Below are 20,952 nucleotides of genomic sequence, written 5' to 3'. Positions count from 1 at the left end.
AAAGGACACATGTGTTGGATCCACTGTGGACTGGACTTTCACAATGTTATGTCAGACCCACTCGACATCCGTTGCTTTCGGTCTCCCCTAGAGGGGTTGGGGGGTTACCCACATATGCGGTCCTCTCCAAGGTTTCTCATAGTCATTCACCGACGTCCCACTGGGGTGAGTTTTTCCTTGCCCGTATGTGGGCTCTGTACCGAGGATGTCGTTGTGGCTTGTACAGCCCTTTGAGACACTTGTGATTTAGGGCTATATAAATAAACATTGATTGATTGATTGATTGATTTGGCGTGTTTTATTATTCATAGTTTGCTTAACAGTAATATAATATTCTTATACGCTATAAGTGACCAGACGTCCGAGATCAAAACTGGGAATATCATCCCCAGAGAAAGGGGAAAAAAACGGTCAGCTATTTTTAAATTGAAGAAACAATATGATTAGGTTATATATACATGTGTATATCCTACATCAGGGGTGTCAAACTCATTTTAGATGGGGGGCCACATGGAGAAAAATCTACTCCCAAGTGGGCCGGACTGGTGAAATCACGGCACGATAACTTAAAAATAAAGACAACTTCAGTGAACAATGGGAGACCGGGCTTTCTGCTCCGCTGCTCCCAGTCTGTGGAACGCTCTCCCTGACCACCTGAGGGCACCACAGATTGTGGATGCTTTTAAAAAAGGCTTAAAACCCTTCTTTTTAAAAAAGCCTCTTTTTTTTTTTAGATATATGCATACTAGTTTTAGCTATTTGGCTGTTCTAGTTTTTATTTTTTTTAATTATCTTTTTATTTTTTCAAATTTATTTATTTATTTTATTTTATTTTTTTAATACACTGTAGCACTTTGAGGTTGTTTACTCAATGTAAAGTGCTTTTTACAAATAAAATCTATTATTATTATTATTATTATTAAAAAAAATATATAAAAATCAAATTACAGGATGTTATTTATGTAGTTTGCTTACATCGTGTGGTATATTTTTTTAATTTTTTTTTACATATGTAGCATAATCTAGAAAGACACAAATAATTGCTATTGTGACATCTAGTGGACACATTTAGAACAGCAGTTTCTTTCATTCAAAAATTTCGGCTCAATTTTATACTTAGTAAACTCATCCCGCGGGCCGGATAAAACCTGTTCACGGGCCTGATCCGGCCCACGGGCCTTACGTTTGACACCCCTGTCCTACATAAACAATGTATGAATACATTAGATATCTATATATCTTATAGACTGTATCTCTGTTGCTGCAGCAGCAGAGTTTATTCTGTCTTGACACTTTGTATTGATATTTTGTATTACATTCTTACCTTAAATGATCATGTTTACAGTGATTGTTATATATGTATTTTTTATGTATGTCGCTTAGGATAAAAGCGTCTGCCAAATACTTAAACATATATAAACACCTGAAAGTCTTTATATCAGCTAAAACCACCAATCTGTTTCACTGGATTCAGAATAAAACCAAATGCTGTCTTACCCAACAATGTTAGTATTTGAATATTGTTACTTGAAGACTTATTCCTGGTTACAATTATACTGTTAAGAAAGTATTGTCTTATATTTTGCCTAAAATGAGAATGCATCATAATCAGTGGCGGCTGGTGAATTTTGTTTTAGGTGGGGCTGAAAGTTTGTAAACGAAACCCCTTTAGGGGCGTCATCCTCCCCCAGAAGATTTCTTTGTGATTTTCACATACAAATATTGAAGATCTTTGCTCCTTCTCAACTCTGTGGTAATGTTATTTTCATAAAATACAACCAATAGTACATTAATGTTAAATCTTACTTGTGAAAAGTAATCCCCCGATTCCTATTTTCAACAGTCCGCTCATTTGAGCAGGAAAACGCTGAACACCAGCCCGGCATCTTTGTTTTCTACCTGTCAACTGTCAGTTTAGGCTACTCGCCGGCTCCTCATCACCACTTCAAGATGCAAATTGCTCGCGTCACAGCAACCAATGCTGCGTCTACTTATAAGATGTCTGTGGTTATAACGTCATTGCAAACACGGCAATCTGTTGCGTCCACTGCAGTTCGCTACCTTATTCATACTTTTTGTCAAGTGATTTTTTTTAAGCAGGGTTGCATGAGGTACCTATACATAACGTTACGTTAGTCAATGTATCACACACAATAACGTAACGTTAGACGGCGGTCAGCAGCACCGCATATTTTAGCCAACTACAAAAAGACAAACATAGTCAAATAAAGGTCAGTTAAAATGTATACTATATTACATATTATATTATATATAATATGTATATTATATATATATATATATATATAATATACATATATTATATATTATATTATATTACATACATATTGCATAGGGCCCTGACATCTAAAAAGTACAACTCTGTTCATTGTTATGTTCATGTATTTGTTATGTTTTTCATGTGTACGCACACATCAACACACATACAGTATGAGATGAGATCAATGAGATAAGGTAAGAACAGAAGAGAAACTGCTGTGGAACTAGTTACAATGCAATATGCCATGGACATACAATGTTAACACTTTTGTACAAATAAGTACAGTTGCACTTGTTTTTGCAAATGTGTTTATTCTGTAAAGGAATGAGTTAAATGTTTAAAATTGTTTACACTATTAAAATGACTGGTTAAAGGCCTACTGAAACCCACTACTACCGACCGCGCAGTCTGATAGTTTATATATCAATGATGAAATCTTAACATTGCAACACATGCCAATACGGCCGGGTTAACTTATAAAGTGACATTTAAAACATCCCGGGAAATATCCGGCTGAAACGTCGCGGTATGATGACGTATGCGCGTGACGAAGTCAGAGTAACGGAAGTTATGGTACCCGTAGAATCCTATACAAAAAGCTCTGTTTTCATTTCATAATTCCACAGTATTCTGGACATCTTTTGCAATTTGTTTAATGAACAATGAAGGCTGCAAAGAAGACAGTTGTAGGTGGGATCGGTGTATTAGCAGCGGACTACAGCAACACAACCAGGAGGACTTTGTTGGAGCGCTAGCCGCGCTAGCCGCCGACCTCACCTTGACTTCCTACGTCTCCGGGCCGCCAAACGCATCGGGTGAAGTCCTTCGTCCTTCTGCCGATCGCTGGAACGCAGGTGAGCACGGGTGTTGATGAGTAGATGAGGGCTGGCTGGCGTAGGTGGAGAGCTAATGTTTTTTGCATAGCTCTGTGAGGTCCCGTTGCTAAGTTAGCTTCAATGGTGTCGTTAGCACAGCATTGTTAACCTTCGCCAGCCTGGAAAGCATTAACCGTGTATTTACATGTCCACGGTTTAATAGTATTGTTGATTTTCTATCTATCCTTCCAGTCAGGGGTTTATTTTTTTGTTTCTATATGCAGTTAAAGCACGATGCTATCACGTTAGCTCGTAGCTAAAGCATTTCGCCGATGTATTGTCGTGGAGATAAAAGGCACTGAATGTCCATTTCGCGTTCTCGACTCTCATTTTCAAGAGGATATAGTATCCGAGGTGGTTTAAAATACAAATCCGTGATCCACAATAAAAAAAAGGAGAGTGTGGAATCCAATGAGCCAGCTTGTACCTAAGTTACGGTCAGAGCGAAAAAAGATACGTCCATCACTGTCTCTCAAGTCCTTCACTGTAACGTTCCTCATCTACGAATCTTTCATCCTCGCTCAAATTAATGGGGTAATCATCACTTTCTCGGTCCGAATCTCTCTCGCTCCATTGTAAACAATGGGGAATTGTGAGGAATACTAGCTCCTGTGACGTCACGCTACTTCCGGTACAGGCAAGGCTTTTTTTTATCAGCGAGCAAAAGTTGCGAACTTTATCGTCGATTTTCTCTACTAAATCCTTTCAGCAAAAATATGGCAATATCGCGAAATGATCAAGTATGACACATAGAATGGATCTGCTATTCCCGTTTAAATAAAAAACAATCATTTCAGTAGGCCTTTAATAGTGCTATTATGAATTGCAATGTCAGTACTATTTTTTCCCTGCTATTTCAAATGCACTTGTTTTAATAAATAAATACAACGTTTTAAAAGCATACACAATCTGTGTAAAAATATTAGTCTGTGGTTAAAAGGACTTGAAAGGACTCGAAACTCAAAATGCATGACTTGTGACTTGACTTGAGACTTTCCAGTCTTGACTTTGGACTTGACTCGGGACTTGCCTGTCTTGACTCGGGACTTGACTCGAGACTTGAGGGCAAAGACTTGAGACTTACTTGTGACTTGCAAAGCAATGACTTGGTCCCACCTCTGCAAAATACTGTACAATATACAGAACAAGACAAGAGTACCGGATTAATAAATAACAATCAGTGTCGGACGTATTGCACTTGAAGGGTAATATTGCACAGTAGGGTATTAGGGTAGGATATTGTATAGGGGTGAATTATTATTATAAGTTAGAGTTCAAGATGGTGACAGCTCTGGGAAAGAAGCTGTCTCTGAGCCTGTTTGTCCTGGCTCTGATGCACCTATAGCGCCTGCCCGATGGTAGCAGGTCGAACAGGTGGAAGTCAGGGTGTGTGCTGTCCTTGGTGATGCTTTTTGCTCTGTTGAGGCAGCGGGAGTTGTGTAAATCCTTCAGGGAGGGGAGGGGGCAGCCGATGATTTTTTTGTGCAGACTTTATGACCCTCTGAATCGCCTGTTTGTCTGCTTCAGTGCAGCTGGCGTACCACACTGTTATGCAGTACATCAGCAGGCTCTCGACAGCCGAGCGATAGAAGGTCACCATCAGCTGCCTCTCCAGTCTATTCTTCCTCAGCACCCTCAGGAAGTGGAGTCTCCGCTGGGCCTTGACCGCAGTTGTATTTTGGGTCCAGGAGAGGTCAGCAGATATGAGGGTGCCGAGGTATGAGGGATGGTATTGGCCTGGTGATGAGCGGTGCCTGGTTTCCTCCAAGCATGACGCCTGGCATTCACCCCAAAGAGTTCCATTTTTGTCTAATCAGACCTGATAATTTTGTTTCTCAGGGTCTAAGAAATGGCTTCCGTCTGGCCAATCTACCACACAGGCCTGATTGGTGGATTTCTGCAGAGACGGTTGTCCTTCTGGGACGTTCTCCTCTCTCCACAGAGGAATGTTGTAGCTCTGACAGAGTGACCATTGGGTTCTTGGTCACCTCCCTGACTAGACTAAGATGAATGTAGCAATATACAGAGATAACCTGCATGAAAACCAACACTTCTCATCCAACCTGATGGAGCTTGAGAGGTGCTGCAAAGAGAAATGGGTCAAACTGTCCAAAGATAGGTGTTCCAAGTTTGTGGCATCGTATTCAAAAAGACTGTAATTGCTGCCAAAAGTGCATCAACCAAGTATTGAACAAAGGTTGTGAATACTTAGTCTTAGACAAACTTTAATGATCCACAAGGGAAATTGTTCCACACAGTAGCTCAGTTACAAAGGATGGAAAGTGTAAGGATGGAAAGGATAATGCAGGTATAAAGTAGACTAAAAATGTACCACAGTAGCAATATAAAATATAACATATATGTAATATCCATCCATCCATTTTCTACCGCTTGTCCCTTTTTTGGGGTCGCGGGGGGTGCTGGAGCCTATCTCAGCTGCATTCGGGCGGAAGACGGGGTACACCGTGGACAAGTCGCCACCTCATCGCAGCATATATGTAATATTTGCATATTATATGTACAGTATATGATATGCACTGATATATTATATCATTATATTAAAATATATTTTTATATAATATATACAATATATAACAATTACCATGTACAATATTAAAGTATATATATAACAGCTGCAGCATAAAATAGAGAGTAGATCCAGCAGAAAATATCCATTATAAAAAAAGAGAGGTAACTAACATACACAGAGAGGTAGCTAACATAACATAAATAACAACAATACTTATGCACATGTGATTTTTTTTTTAATAAATGTGCAAATGTATATAAAAACATGTTCTCATTGTCATTATGGCTGTGTAGAATTTTTAGGACAAAAATAAAGTTGTTTCATTTTGAAATAAGGCTGTAAAATAAAATGTGGGGAAAGTGAAGAGCTAGGAATACTGTATAGTAGGGCTGTGAATCTTTGGGTGTCCCACGATTCGATTCAATATCGATTCTTGGGGTCACGATTCGATTTAAAAGCGTTTTTTTTTTTCAATTCAACACGATTCTCGATTCAAAAACGATTTTTTTCCCGATTCAAACGATTCTGTATTCATTCAATACATAGGATTTCAGCAGGATCTACCCCAGTCTGCTGACATGCAAGCAGAGTAGTAGATTTTTGTAAAAAAAAACTTTTATAATTGTAAAGTACAATGTTTTATCAACTGATTGCAATAATGTAAATTTGTTTTAACTATTAAATGAACCAAAAATATGACTTATTTTATCTTTGTGAAAATATTGGACACAAGCTTATGAGATGCGATGCAAGTGTAAGCCACTGTGACACTATTGTTCTTTTTTTCTTCTTTTTTTTTTATAAATGTCAAACGATAATGTCAATGAGGGATTTTTAATCACTGCTATGTTGAAATTGTAACTAATATTGATACTGTTGTTGATAATATTCATTTTTGTTTCACTACTTTTGGTTTGTTCTGTGTCGTGTTTGTGTCTCTCAATTGCTCTGTTTATTGCAGTTCTGAGTGTTGCTGGGTCGGGTTTGGTTTTGGAATTGGATTGCATTGTTATGGTATTGCTGTGTATTGTTTTGTTGGATTGATTAATTTAAAAAAACCATTTTTTAAAATATTTAAAAATAAATAGATAAATATAGATTTTTTTAAAATGAGAATCAATTCTGAATCGCACAATGTGAGAATCGCGATTCGAATTCGAATCGATTTTTTCCCAATTTATTTTTAAAGTTCACATTACTCTTTCATAACAATCACCCCCAATAATTTTAAATCATGAATACCCTTGAGTATGTAATTGTATAATCATGATTCAATGTTTTATGTAATAACCTTATTACATACGCTCGTCCTTGATCACGTGTGTGCTTTTCACCTTTAACTCCAGCGCAAGCGAACTACTTGCCGTTGTCATATCCGCTTCCCCAGGCAATTGGTCGGGGAAAACAAGCCCCGCCTTTTCTCTCTCCCGATAGGCCAGCTCGCACCATACTAGGGTGTCCCTGTCAGCGTGCACCGCAAGGAGCTTGTTTCATTCGAGAGGAAAATGGCGAGTTTGTGTGTGCGAGCGGCGCGGCAGAGCTTCTCCTACGCCACCCTGGCCACCATTGGGAGGTTAGGACCCTAACAAATTACCTTAATGCGTGTAACGTGTGCGTTGTTAGCATGGCATCGTCTGACGACATACCTCGACATAGTTCCGTTTTACAATGTATAAGCTAAATATTAGTGTACATTGCTACTATTGTCCTCCATTGCATGACGTTTTGTAGTAATGAGTGTGGTTACGTCAGTACTAGTAAACAGCCGAAGGGTTGCTAATGACCAACAATCAGTGGTCCCCAACCTTTTTGTCACTGCGGACCGGTCAACACTAGTAAATTTTGCCTTAAAAAATACAATCATGTGTGCTTATGGACTGTATCCCTGCAGACTACATTGATATATAATGTAGGAACCAGAAATATTAATAACACAAATAAACAACCCATTTGTGCGAATGAGTGTAAATGGGGGAGGGAGGTTTTTTTTGTTGTAAGTATCTTGTGTTTTTTATGTTGATTTAATTAAAAATAAAATGTTTTATTATTTTTTGATTATTTCTTGTGCGGCCCGGTACCAATCGATCTACGTACCAGTAGCGGGCCGCTGCCCGGTGGTTGGGGACCACTGCCAACAATGCTCCCGTTTGATTGATTGAAACTTTTATTACTAGATTGTACAGTACATTCCGTACAATTGACCACTAAGTGGTAACACCCGAATAAGTTTTTCAACTTTTCAACTTAAATCAATTCGTGAGAGATCAAATAAATGTATCGATTTGGTTATAGCTAAATATAACAATACATATGTTTAGTATGTTTCATGGTGTCCTTAAGTGGTTATGCTAGCCTTGTAACATGGGTTTACGGGTCCATCCATCCATTTTTCTACCGCTTGTCCCTTTCGGGGTCGCAGGGGATTCGGGCGGAAGTCGGCGTACACCCTGGACAAGTCGCCACCTCATCGCAGGGCCAACACAGTTAGACAACATTGACACTCACATTCAACATTCACACACTAGGGCAAATTTTAGTGTTGCCAATCAACCTATCCCCAGGTGCATTGTCTTTGGTGTTCTACAAGAAGTAGTAACCGGGATGTCTCCCTTTCTTCACATTTAGAGCATCCCCACGGCGGTTATGCACAGCAGCCTCCGGGCTGAAGGACGGCAACAGTGCAGGGGAGAAGAGTGAGAAGCCCGAGCAGAGTGCGGTGGAGAAGGTCCTGGCGGAGAAGACCCAGCTGGAGGAGCAGCTCAGGGAAATGACTGTGAGTGAGCATCAGGGGCCGTACTTATCAAGCTTCTTAGAATTACTCCTAAGAAGTCTGCTAAGAGTTGACTTAAGAGTAAATAAATTCTTCGCTGAAAGCTGCACTTAAAAGTTAGTTATCAAGCATCTTACTCACACTTTCAGCGAAGTGTAGGACTGAATCTTAAGTGTCACACTCAGAGCTGAATTACGACATTACTATGTGCCGTAAACGGAATTTTAGGTGACGTCATTTCTGTGTCCATAGAAATGACCAATCACGGAAGGGAATCCCTTGTCTAAGAATAAAGAAATATCTTGGAAATATTTAAGTGGACAATGGGAGTGTATATTTTGACAATAAACTACAAAATAATACAAAACAAACTAGTCCCCGCCGGCACTCACGCTACCGCTCCCTCTCTTCTATCGCCCACACACTCACTGACGTCACTCACCTCACGGCCACACACATACGCTACTGTCATAACATTTTCTTTCCAATTCATTAATTAGGCAACTAATTTGAAACTGGTGTGGGTGGCTCTATATATACTAGCCCGCTGCAGACACATGCAGAAATCAACAAGGAATCGAAAAGTATTAAATCTGTGACAAAAATAATATCCGCTCTGTCTAAACGATACCGTTTGATCAGCTGCTCGTCATCAAAAAAAACAAAACATTGTTCCGTTCCCTGAACGTTCGCGCACGTCTCTCTCGCCTCAGTGCCATCCCCTGCTGGCAACTCCTAACCACTTAAGACACCTCTGAAGGTCTCTTAAATATCGTGGAGAGTAGGAGTGATTCTTAGACTTAAGAACGTTGATAAAAAGCTTTTATTCTATAGCTCGGTTGGTAGAGCGGCTGTGCCAGCAACTTGAGGGTTGCAGGTTCGATCCCCGCTTCCGCCATCCTAGTCACTGCCGTTGTGTCCTTGGGCAAGACACTTTACCCACCTGCTCCCAGTGCCACCCACACTGGTTCAAATGTAACTTAGATATTGGGTTTCACTATGTAAAGCGCTTTGAGTCACTAGAGAAAAGCGCTATATAAAATATAATTCACAATTCACTTCAAGTTTGAGAGTAGGACTAAATTTCGCAAATTCTCAGGACTTAAGTGTAAAATGGCACTCTAAGAAGCTTGATAAGTACGGCCCCAGGTTTTTACTGCAAAACAGTGTTTGCAGCCACAAAAAATGTCTCCTGCTGAGAAATATGATGTAATAAACCTTCATTTTTTACTCCATATAGCGGCCACTGACATCAAACATGCTCTGCAATGATGCGTGATGTTAATAGATCAGGTCATACTGCTAAATTCCACTGAGTGCATTTTGCACTGCTAGTTTGTTACTGCTCCAATATTCACCAGCTGCTGCTTAGTGCTACCAGACAGCAGTCAACACCAAGTTCTAGGTGAAAATTGTTTTATTTCGTTGTTTTACTCTTGTAGCTGTATGTAGAAATAATGCCGCTGAAGTGGCAGCTGGTTGCATCAGCTCTGTTATGTCCTCTGTTTTCTTCTTGTTCTCATGTGGGGGTTTTTTTCCGTAATTTTTTGTATCTGCACTGCAACCACATAATTTCCTCATTGTGGGATAAGCAACCTCTATCCTATTCTAAAACAGGCAGAAGAGCCAACTGGAGAAGAAGAGCGGGAGACTTGCCCGTTTTCCTGATTTTTTTGCGTTTACATAACCTATTGGCAGCACGGTGATATAGGGGTTAGTGCGTGTGCCTCACAATACAAAGGTCCTGGGTTCGATCCTGGGCTCAGGATCTTTCTGTGTGGAGTTAACATGTTCTCCCCGTGACTGCGTGGGTTCCCTCCGGGTACTCCGGCTTCCTCCCACTTCCAAAGACATGCACCTGGGGATAGGTTGATTGGCAACACTAAATTGAACCCTAGTGTGTGAATGTGAGTGTGAATGTTGTCTGTCTATCTGTGTTGGCCCCTGAGATGAGCTGGCGACTTGTCCAGGGTGTACCCCGCCTACCGCCCGAATGCAGCTGAGAGAGGCTCCAGCACCCCCGCGACAAGCGGTAGAAAATTCTCACTATTATGTTAGATCCACTATGGACTGGACTCTTTCAATATTATGCTAGATCCACTCGACGTCCATTGCACTGGTCGACCAGTGGGGGGCCTCCAAGGTTTCTCATTGTTATCCCATTGGGTTGAGTTTTTTCTTGCCCTGATGTGGGATCTGGTCGTTGTGGCTTGTGCAGCCCTTTGAGACACTCATGATTTAGGGCTATATAAGTAAACATTGATTGATTGAATGTGAGTGTGAATGTTGTCTGTCTATCTGTGTTGGCCCTGCGATGAGGTGGCGACTTGTCCAGGGTGTACCCCGCCTTCCGCCCGATTGCAGCTGAGATAGGCTCCAGCGCCCCCCGCGACCCCGAAGGGAATAAGCGGTAGAAAATGGATGGATGGATGGATGATTGATTGATTGATTTAAAATGGATGGATGGATACATAACCTATTATTAAATCCAGAACGTTTCATCTGAAAATCAACCGGATTTATTGTGATTTTATGTACTGCCTCTCCTGCTGTACTCTATTTGTGCAAAATTGCTGCATAATTTGAGTTATGTACCTATTTAGTACTTTAAGGATAAACTTGCTACGTAATTTATCGATTGTGCTTTTTTCCATAATGTTTAAGTTTGATCAATTAATAAATAATTTAAATTGGGGTCGACATAAACTACTATGGATGTTTGCATATGGGACAGACTGTACCGTTACATCTATGTTACGGTGGTGTACGTACTACACCTACGTCCGCATACTTATATTCTTGCGCCAACAAGCACCCTTTCTCATTTGTTTTCAAAGTTTGAACGACTCACCAAGCAGCAGCTCTATACTCCTGCCATCTCAACAAATCCATCGCCATTACTTAACATTTCATCGCATGTGTTTTACTAATTTGAAGCTTCCCATCAAATCCCGTTTCAATGTGTGAGTTTGTCATGGCAACCTTTTGTCGTTTTCCTTAAGAGGTTGCTAAAGACAAGTTTGGCTGTACTTTGATAACAAATCTGTCATTTCAGGATAAGTACAAGCGAGCCTTGGCAGATACAGAGAACCTCCGGACGAGGCATCGGGGGATGGTTGAGAATGCTAAATTATTTGGTAAACCTATCCCTAATGAGCACCCTTTGGCTCAACAAAGGAAATGAATGCAGTATTTATACAATCTGTTCTTCACCAGGTATTAAGGACTTCTGCAAGGACCTGCTGGAGGTGGCCGACATTTTGGAGAAGGCGACAGAAAGCGTGCCCAAAGAGGAATTGACAAGCCACAACATTCACCTGAAGAACCTTTACGACGGCCTGGTGATGACGGAGGCGGCGATCCAGAAGGTGTTCACCAGGCACGGCCTCGTCAAGCTCAACCCTGATGGTCAGGTGTTCGACCCGTACAAGCACGATGCCATCTTTGAGATGGTCACAGAGGGGAAAGAGCCCGGCACTGTCGCCGTAGTGACCAAGGTGGGCTACACGCTTCACGAACGTGTTCTCAGGCCGGCAGAGGTGGGCGTGGTCAAAGCCCCCTAGGCAGGCGATTGAGACTGTAACCATGCACACTGGGCTTCCTGTGCCAGGTGAAGATTGGCTGTGTTCGTCTGTAATGGGACAGTAAACAAAAATGATTTCATCACAACTTGTCTTTAGTTTAATCTGGCGATCACTAGCCACTTTTTGGCAAAAGCCATTCAGTAGAAAGTGAGTGTCAATTGAAATGTTAACTTCTTGAGGATGACTATGTTTCTGTTGAGTTGGCACCTTGTTAAAAACAGTAAGAAACTTATAAACCTCAAGGGGCATTTTTAAACAGTGACATAATTGTCTGTGTGAACTCGAAACCATCAAAAGATTTGCTAATGATGAATAAAACCAACTTACAATTGAGCGGCAGGGAAACTTTAGGAATCATTCCACATTGATCTCTTCTTACGGTCCTGCAAGCAGAACAATGTTACAGTACCTCAACCTAAAGTGACATTTGCATTGACAACATCAAAATAAAACTGACACAACTGTCATCTTATGCCAGTGGCTTGCTTGTTTGCGCCTGTCAATCACAGCAGAGGACATTTTATATTCAACATTATGCATGTTTAATAAATTGTGCACACATACCACCATGTCGTTTAAGGACATCTTTGCCATATAAAATTAGTTTTAATTACAAAAGCTATCAAAAATTCCATGACAAAATCATGTACAGGTCACTAGTTATTGTCATTTCATAAATTATTTACATGTCGGTAGATAATGTAAGCAAACTTTCCTTACTCATATTTTCAGAGTCACAATTTAAGGGCACAAAGTTGCAAGGTGACAAGAATGCAATTACTATCAATAAATATGTGTTGGGGGACTATTATCAACTGCAAATTAAAATTGGGAGTAAAATCAAAACTAGGACTGAGCACTTTGACAGGGACGTCACATTCAACCGCACTGACATTTTACAGGTGACTAAAACACACCTGGTTGTGCCTTACACATTATTTCAACTGGCTCGGCTCTAAAAAGAGGCAGTCAGCCGCAACCAAAAGTGCACTGGAAAACAATTAAATGACTTTTTTCTATTGGGGGGCAAAATCTAATCCCTTTGTTTCATCTGGTCAACCGTGCAAAGCAACTCCAACCCTGAAAAAATGTGAATTTCATCAAACAGGTCGCTGGTCTTTTTGATATGGGGAGCCTATGAGGTGCTCCTTTAACAATAAATGTCATCGAATTGGTAAAACATGTTGAGATCTCTGTGGATGTCTTTCAAATTGTAACAATAAGGCAGACACATGAACAAACCCAACGATGACACAAAATACTGACAATCCACACACAAATATGGCTCTTTTGTTCTATATCCTCCAGCAAGGACATTTCCTATACAGTATATCCCCACCTATTCATGGTTCAACATTGCCCCCTGATATAATTTAATTTTTCTTGCATTAAATTGTAAATAATGCTGTTTTCTTATTGTAACTTAAAAAGAAAGTGGTGAGATGGCGTTATCGGCTGTCTCACTAGTCAATTAACTCATTTTGCAGCAGAAAGATACTTGACAAGATTTGATTTTCTGGAATTCATGTTTTGTAAGTACAAACCCCGTTTCCATATGAGTTGGGAAATTGTGTTAGATGTAAATATAAACTGAATACAATGATTTGCAAATCATTTTCAACCCATATTCAGTTGAATATGCTACAAAGACAACATATTTGATGTTCAAACTGATAAACTTTTTTTTTTTGCAAATAATCATTAACTTTAGAATTTGATGCCAGCAACACGTGCCAAAGAAGTTGGGAAAGGTGGCAATAAATACTGATAAAGTTGAGGAATGCTCATCAAACACTTATTTGGAACATCCCACAGGTGAACAGGCAAATTGGGAACAGGTGGGTGCCATGATTGGGTATAAAAGTAGATTCCATGAAATGCTCAGTCATTCACAAACAAGGATGGGGCGAGGGTCACCACTTTGTCAACAAATGCGTGAGCAAATTGTTGGAACAGTTTAAGAAAAACCTTTCTCAAACAGCTATTGCAAAGAATTTAGGGATTTCATCATCTACGGTCCGTAATATCAAAGGGTTCAGAGAATCTGGAGAAATCACTTAGCTGCTTAAGCCTGTGACCTTCGATCCCTCAGGCTGTACTGTATCAACAAGCGACATCAGTGTGTAAAGGATATCACCACATGGGCTCAGGAACACTTCAGAAACCCACTGTCAGTAACTACAGTTGGTCGTTACATCTGTAAGTGCAAGTTAAAATTCTCCTATGCAAGGCGAAAACCGTTTATCAACAACACCCAGAAACGCCGTCGGCTTCGCTGGGCCTGAGCTCATCTAAGATGGACTGATACAAAGTGGAAAAGTGTTCTGTGGTCTGACGAGTCCACATTTCAAATTGTTTTTGGAAACTGTGGACGTCGTGTCCTCCGGACCACAGAGGAAAAGAACCATACGGTTTGTTATAGGCGCAAAGTTGAAAAGCCAACATCTGTGATGGTATGGGGGTGTATTAGTGCCCAAGACATGGGTAACTTACAGATCTGTGAAGGCGCCATTAATGCTGAAAGGTACATATACAGGTTTTGGAACAACATATGTTGCCATCCAAGCAACGTTACCATAGACGCCCCTGCTTATTTCAGCAAGACAATGCCAAGCCACATGTTAGATCAACGTGGCTTCATAGTAAAAGAGTGCGGGTACTAGACTGGCCTGCCTGTAGTCCAGACCTGTCTCCCATTGAAAATGTGTGGCGCATTATGAAGCCTAAAATACCACAACGGAAACCGCCGGACTGTTGAACAACTTAAGCTGTACATCAAGCAAGAATGGGAAAGAATTCCACCTGAGAAGCTTAAAAAATGTGTCTCCTCAGTTCCCAAACGTTTACTGAGTGTTGTCTAAAGGAAAGGCCATGTAACACAGTGGTGAACATGCCCTTTCCCAACTACTTTGGCACATGCTGCAGCCATGAAATTCTAAGTTAATGATTATTTGCACAAAAAAAATAAAGTTTATGAGTTTGAACATCAAATATCTTGTCTTTGTAGTGCATTCAATTGAATAGGAGTTGAAAAGGATTTGCAAATCATTGTATTCCGTTTATATTTACATCTAACACAATTTCCCAACTCATATGGAAACGGGGTTTGTACAATACTATAGGTTTCCTAATAAGTAAAACTGAATTTAAAATGTGTCAGAGTAGGGATGCACAATAAATATCAAATAGATAATTATCAGGCTGATATGAGGAATTATGACATACCAATAAATCTGATAACATTAAAAAAAAACACTCCAATGAGGCGTGATTACCCGCACTGTGCTGCAGGTGGGTAAGGGTGAGCAAATCAAGTGATCCCTTTTTTCCTGGTCATGCTGTAAAGGACTTGTTGTAATCTTTCCCCGAGCTCACTGTAAACAAACATGGCGCTGATTGTGCGGGACTTCACCGTTTCAGAGGAAGACATTTTGCGTGCTATTTGCACCAAATGTTCTGCAAACATTCCGCGAGAATGGGGAAAAAAAACGTCAAACCTTATAGCCACCTGAAATGCCAGCATTGCTACGATGGTGTTTTGCTACGCGTGCTGCTAATGAAACGTGCTGCAAAAATAACAGTTAATTTTACATTTAATAAAATATTAGATATAAATAACTCATTGGTATCGGTCCTGAAAAGCAGGTAGGTCTGTATTGGTATCAGCCTGAAAAAAAACGATACCTTTAGAGTAACAAAAATAGGCATTTATAGGGTGTTTTACGGGTGTGCTTTTCGCGCGGGAGGGTAACTGGCAATGTAACCCCAGGAATAGCGGGGATCTAATGTACACATTCACAATGCCACATAAAAAAAGGCACAAAAAGGCCACAAGTCAGTCATTTAAGCAGCGTCTCTGTCTCTGGATATCCAACCACTCTCCGTGAGAAAGGTGACGATGCGCTTCCTGAGCACCTTGTCCAGGTAGCTGGGCAGCCGGCTCTTAGCGGGGATGCCCTGCCTTTTCTGCAGGTTGTCCTTGATGATAATGGTCTTCACTGTCAGGTAGCGGGCGGGGCTCAGGTTCAGAGAGTTACACAGGACCTTCTCGTGGTCCGACAGCAGCTCAAAGCCCGTCAGGTTCTCGATGGCGGCAAACTCGCCCTCTTTGCCTTCCTCTTTGATCACACAACCGACGCCGAGGCTTCCGACCGCACTGCCCACCCCCCCGCCGAGTCCCACACAACCCCCCCGCTTGGAGATGACCAAGCTCTTGTTCTCCTTGCGCTTCTCGCGCTTGTGCCGCGCCGCCTCGTACTCGGCGGACTCGTCCAGGCGGGTGATGCCATTGCGGCGGTACCGCTGCAGCTCACGCACCTTGGCCCTCAGCGTGCGCTCTTTGTGCATGTTCTCAAAGAGCTCCTCGACTTCTCTGTGGGCCATGAACTGGCAAAGCCCCCGTAGGTGCGCCCTCTGATCCTTTTCCTCCTTGGTGAGCTTCCTTTTGGGCGTGGTGGGAACTGGACACGTTCCTGCCGTCGTCGTGGAACCCGGTCCCGCCGTGGCACTGCCAGCTACCGCTCCAATCCCACCAGCAGCGGCGCCGACAACTCCAAGTGGACCTGCCTTGTCTTTCTCTCGTGTGTCTTTCTTGTCCCGCCCCAGGAAAGCAGGTACTAGGTTGTAGTCCCGGGCGATGTTCTTCCGCCGCTGCCTCTCACGTAGTTTACGCACGTACATGTCCACGTGGGCGCGCTTCATTTCGATCTCCACGTCCTCGTCGTCGTAGTTGACTGAAAGCCCGCTGATGAGTTTCTCTGCGTCCTGGTCATACTCGATCTCGTAGTCGTCCCGCAGCGGCATGTAGCCCAGCTGCTGCTGCTCGGCCAGGCTGATGTCCAGCGGGGGCAGCGGAGTGGTGAGGCTGGGCGACAGCGGCCCCCCGCTCGGGCACGTATGGTCCGTCACCCGGTTAGGGATGCTGTCGGGGATGCAGGCCTTTCCCAGGTTGCCGTGGATGTACATAGCCACGTAGTGCTCCATGACTTCCTGGGGAGTCCGATTGGCTCCAACGTGGGCAGCCATGTCCTCCTGCACAACATCATTAAAACAAGTTACTATTAATGCAGAGTGGCAATACATGACATCATTAAAGCAAGTCACTATTATTGCAGAGTGACATTCAAACTTGACTATAGATATGAAGTTTGTGTCTGCCATTATTTTGCCATAAAATCTATTCTAACAATTATAATACATGTCAGTTGCAAGAAATACACTATATTGCCAAAAGTATTTGGCCACCTGCCTTGACTCACATATGAACTTGAAGTGCCATCCCATTCCTAACCCATAGGGTTCAATATGATGTAGCTACTACAGCTTCAACTCTTCTGGGAAGGCTGTCCACAAGGTTGCGGAGTGTGTTTATAGGAATTTTCGCCCATTCTTCCAAGCGCATTGGTGAGGTCACACACTGATGTTGGTCGAGAAAGTCTGGCTCTCAGGCTCCGTTCTAATTCATCCCAAAGGTGTTCTATTGGGTTCAGGTCAGGACTCTGTGCAGGCCAGTCAAGTTCATCCACACCAGACTCGGTCATTCATGTCTTTATGGACCTTGCTTTGTGCGCTGGTGCACAGTAATGTTGGAAAAGGAAGGGGCCCACTCCAAACTGTTCCAACAAGGTTGGGAGCATGGAATTGTCCAAAATGTTTTGGTATCCTGGAGCATTCAAAGTTCCTTTCACTGGAACTAAGGGTCCAAGCCCAACTCCTGAAAAACAACCCCACACCATAATTCCTCCTCAAACAAATTTCACACTCGGCACAATGCAGTCCGAAATGTACCGTTCTCCTGGCAACATCCAAACCCAGACTCGTCCATCAGATTGCCAGATGGAAAAGCGTGATTCATCACTCCAGAGAACGCGTCTCCACTGCTCTAGATAGAGTCCAGTGGCGACATGCTTTACACCTGTGGTCCCCAACCTTTTTGTAACTGCGGACCGGTCAACGCTTGAAAATTTGTCCCACGGACCGGGAAGGGGGGGTTTGGTATTTATTAATTTTTTGTCATAAAAAAATACAATCATGTGTGCTTACGGACTGTATCCCTGCAGACTGTATTGATCTATATTGATAAATAATGCAGGAACCAGAAATATTAATAACAGAAAGAAACAACCCTTTTGTGTGAATGAGTGTAAATGGGGGAGGGAGGTTTTCTGGGTTGGTGCACTAATTGTAAGTGTATCTTGTGTTTTTTATGTTGATTTAAAGGCCTACTGAAACCCACTACTACCGACCACGCAGTCTGATAGTTTATATATCAATGATGAAATCTTAACATTGCAACACATGCCAATACGGCCGGGTTAACTTATAAAGTGCAATTTTAAATTTCCCGCTAAACTTCCGCTTGAAAACGCCTTTGGATGATGACATATGCGCGTGACGTAGCCAGTGAAACAGGAGTATCGGTAGCCCATTGAAGCCAATACAAAATAGCTCTGTTTTCATCTCATTATTCCACAGTATTCTGGACATCTGTGTTGGTGAATCTGTTGCAATTTGTTCATTGCATTATGGAGAAAGAAGCTGAGCAAGCAAAGAAGAAAGTTGTCGGTGCGAAGTGGAGTATTTTGCGAGGGAAGTCGGCAACACAACACAGCCGGTGTTTCATTGTTTACATTCCCGAAAGATGCAGTCAAGATCGAAGAACTCGGACAACAGAGACTCTTACCAGGAGGACTTTGACTTCGATACACAGACGCCTGTAGAGAACTGGGACAACACAGACTCTTACCAGGATTACTTTGATTTGGATACACAGACGCAGACGCGGTACCGTGAGTACGCAGCTGCACTTCCAAACATTTGATCGCTTGCCCGTATGTGCGTGTCACGTACGTAACTTTGGGTAAATATATAAGCTTTATGAATCTTGGGTTAGGTGAACGGTCCTTTGGGCTGAGTGATTGTGTGTGTTGTGCACGTGTTTGAATTGTATTGGCGGGTTATATGGACGGGAGCTAGGAGCTAGCATAACAAACACCTAGGTGTTTGTTATGTGGGATTAATTTGTGGCATTAATTAATGTATTAAATATAAGCCTGGTTGTGTTGTGGCTAATAGAGTATATGTATGTCTTGTGTTTATTTACTGTTGTAGTCATTCCCAGCTGAATATCAGGTCCCACCCGCCTCTCACAGCATCTTCCCTATCTGAATCGCTTCCACTCCCCACTAGTCCTTCACTTGCACTTTCCTCATCCACAAATCTTTCATCCTCGCTCAAATTAATGGGGAAATCGTCGCTTTCTCGGTCCGAATCGCTCTCACTTCTGGCCGCCATCACTGTAAACAATAGGGAACTTTGGGGAAATGTTCAACTGACTACGTCACGCTACTTCCGGTAGGGGCAAGGCTTTTTTTTGTCAGATACCAAAAGTTGCGATCTTTATCGTCGTTGTTCTCTACTAAATCCTTTCAGCAAAAATATGGCAATATTGCATAATGATCAAGTATGACACATAGAATAGATCTGCTATCCCCGTTTAAATAAAAAAAAATGCATTTCAGTAGGTCTTTAATGAAAATAAAAACATTTTTTAAATTTTATTTCAATCGATCCACGGACCGGTGGTTGGGGACCACTGCTTTACACCACTGCTTTGCATTGGAATTAGTGATGCATGGCTTAGATGCAGGCTGCTCGGCCATGGAAACCCATTCCATGAAGCTCTCTGCGTACTGTACGTGGGCTAATTGGGAGGTCACATGAAGTTTGGAGCTCTGTAGCAACTGACTGTGCAGAAAGTCGGCGACCTCTTTGCACTATGCGCTTCAGCATCCGCTGATCCCTCTCTGTCAGTTTACGCGGCCTACCACTTTGAGGCCGAGTTGCTGTTGTTCCCAAACTCTTCCATTTTCTTATAATAAAGCTGTTGACTTTGGAATATTTAGGAACAAGGACATTTCACGACTGTATTAGTTACACAGGTGGCATCCTATGAAAGTTCCACGCTGAGCTCCTGAGAGCGGCCCATTCTTTCACAAATGTTTGTAGAAACAGTCTCCATGCCCAAGTGCTTGATTTTATACACCTGTGGCCAGGCCGAGTGATTAGGACACCTGATTCTGATAATTTGGATGGGTGGCCAAATACTTTGGGCAATATAGTGTACATGTACAACTATCAGTTGTGTTAGATAAGCAAACCTGGTTTGTGACTACGTAGCGAAAGTTCGTGTGTATTATCAATAAAAAAATAACATTTGTACCTGCAAGACGTAAATGAAAGTTATAAAGTTTGACAAAAAATGATGTACCCAGTTTCCAAAGCCGTACTGCTCGATGGCATCGAGGAGCGACTGCTCTTCCCTGCTCGTCCATCCTCCTTCTGCCTCTGCACCCCAGAGGGAGAACCGACCGCCGTCGACTTGCTGGTAGCCGTGCCACCGCCGGTGGTTGCCTATCTCGGCCCCCGCCGAGAAACACTCGGGGCACAGCTCGATATCCGGGCAGTCGGTGCAGCGGAGCCGGAGATTGGTAACGTCTGCCAGGCAGTTCACGCAGTACTTCTTCCCCAGGTCGGCCATGTTGGCTGGCTCGAGCTTCTTGTTGTTGGGCGGGTAGGATGCCCGGGCATGCGCAGTGAGAAGTAAAGGCCGTCTCGAGTGGACGACACTGCCCCCTGCAGGAGGAGAGATGTTAGTGCAGCCTCAATGGTCTCCACCTCGAATAATAAAGTGATAAGAACGCTCAAGATTCTTACAAAATAAGTTGTTTGCCTCACTTTATTTCCCAAACATGCTGCGTATTAATGAGAAATAAAAGGTATTATTAGCATTTTTATAACCAATTAAAAGTTAAAGTTAAGTTAAAGTCCCAACAATACTCACACACTAGGTGTGGTGAAATTATCCTCTGCATTTGACCCATCCCCATGTTCACCTCCTGGGAGATGAGGGGAGC

General features: G+C 42.3%; 2 protein-coding genes across 2 annotated transcripts; one reads left to right on the top strand and one right to left on the bottom strand.

Annotated features, from left to right (window-relative positions):
- The first annotated feature begins 7,097 nt into the window (after positions 1 to 7,097).
- Positions 7,098 to 13,190, top strand: grpel1 (GrpE-like 1, mitochondrial). Its single transcript, XM_062066127.1, has 4 exons — positions 7,098 to 7,256; positions 8,309 to 8,456; positions 11,509 to 11,590; positions 11,670 to 13,190. Exons 1-4 carry the CDS (start codon positions 7,189 to 7,191, stop codon positions 12,014 to 12,016), a joined length of 645 nt encoding a protein of 214 aa, XP_061922111.1. The 5' UTR covers positions 7,098 to 7,188; the 3' UTR covers positions 12,017 to 13,190.
- Positions 12,563 to 20,622, bottom strand: tada2b (transcriptional adaptor 2B). Its single transcript, XM_062066126.1, has 2 exons — positions 20,307 to 20,622; positions 12,563 to 17,068 (listed from the first exon to the last, which is right to left on the bottom strand). Exons 1-2 carry the CDS (start codon positions 20,574 to 20,576, stop codon positions 15,881 to 15,883), a joined length of 1,458 nt encoding a protein of 485 aa, XP_061922110.1. The 5' UTR covers positions 20,577 to 20,622; the 3' UTR covers positions 12,563 to 15,880.
- Between the last annotated feature and the right edge of the window lie 330 nt (positions 20,623 to 20,952).

The sequence above is a fragment of the Entelurus aequoreus genome, linkage group LG12, assembly GCF_033978785.1.
Source record: "Entelurus aequoreus isolate RoL-2023_Sb linkage group LG12, RoL_Eaeq_v1.1, whole genome shotgun sequence".
Taxonomy (NCBI): Eukaryota; Metazoa; Chordata; class Actinopteri; order Syngnathiformes; family Syngnathidae; genus Entelurus; species Entelurus aequoreus.
This window is presented reverse-complemented; position numbering and strand designations above follow the sequence as displayed.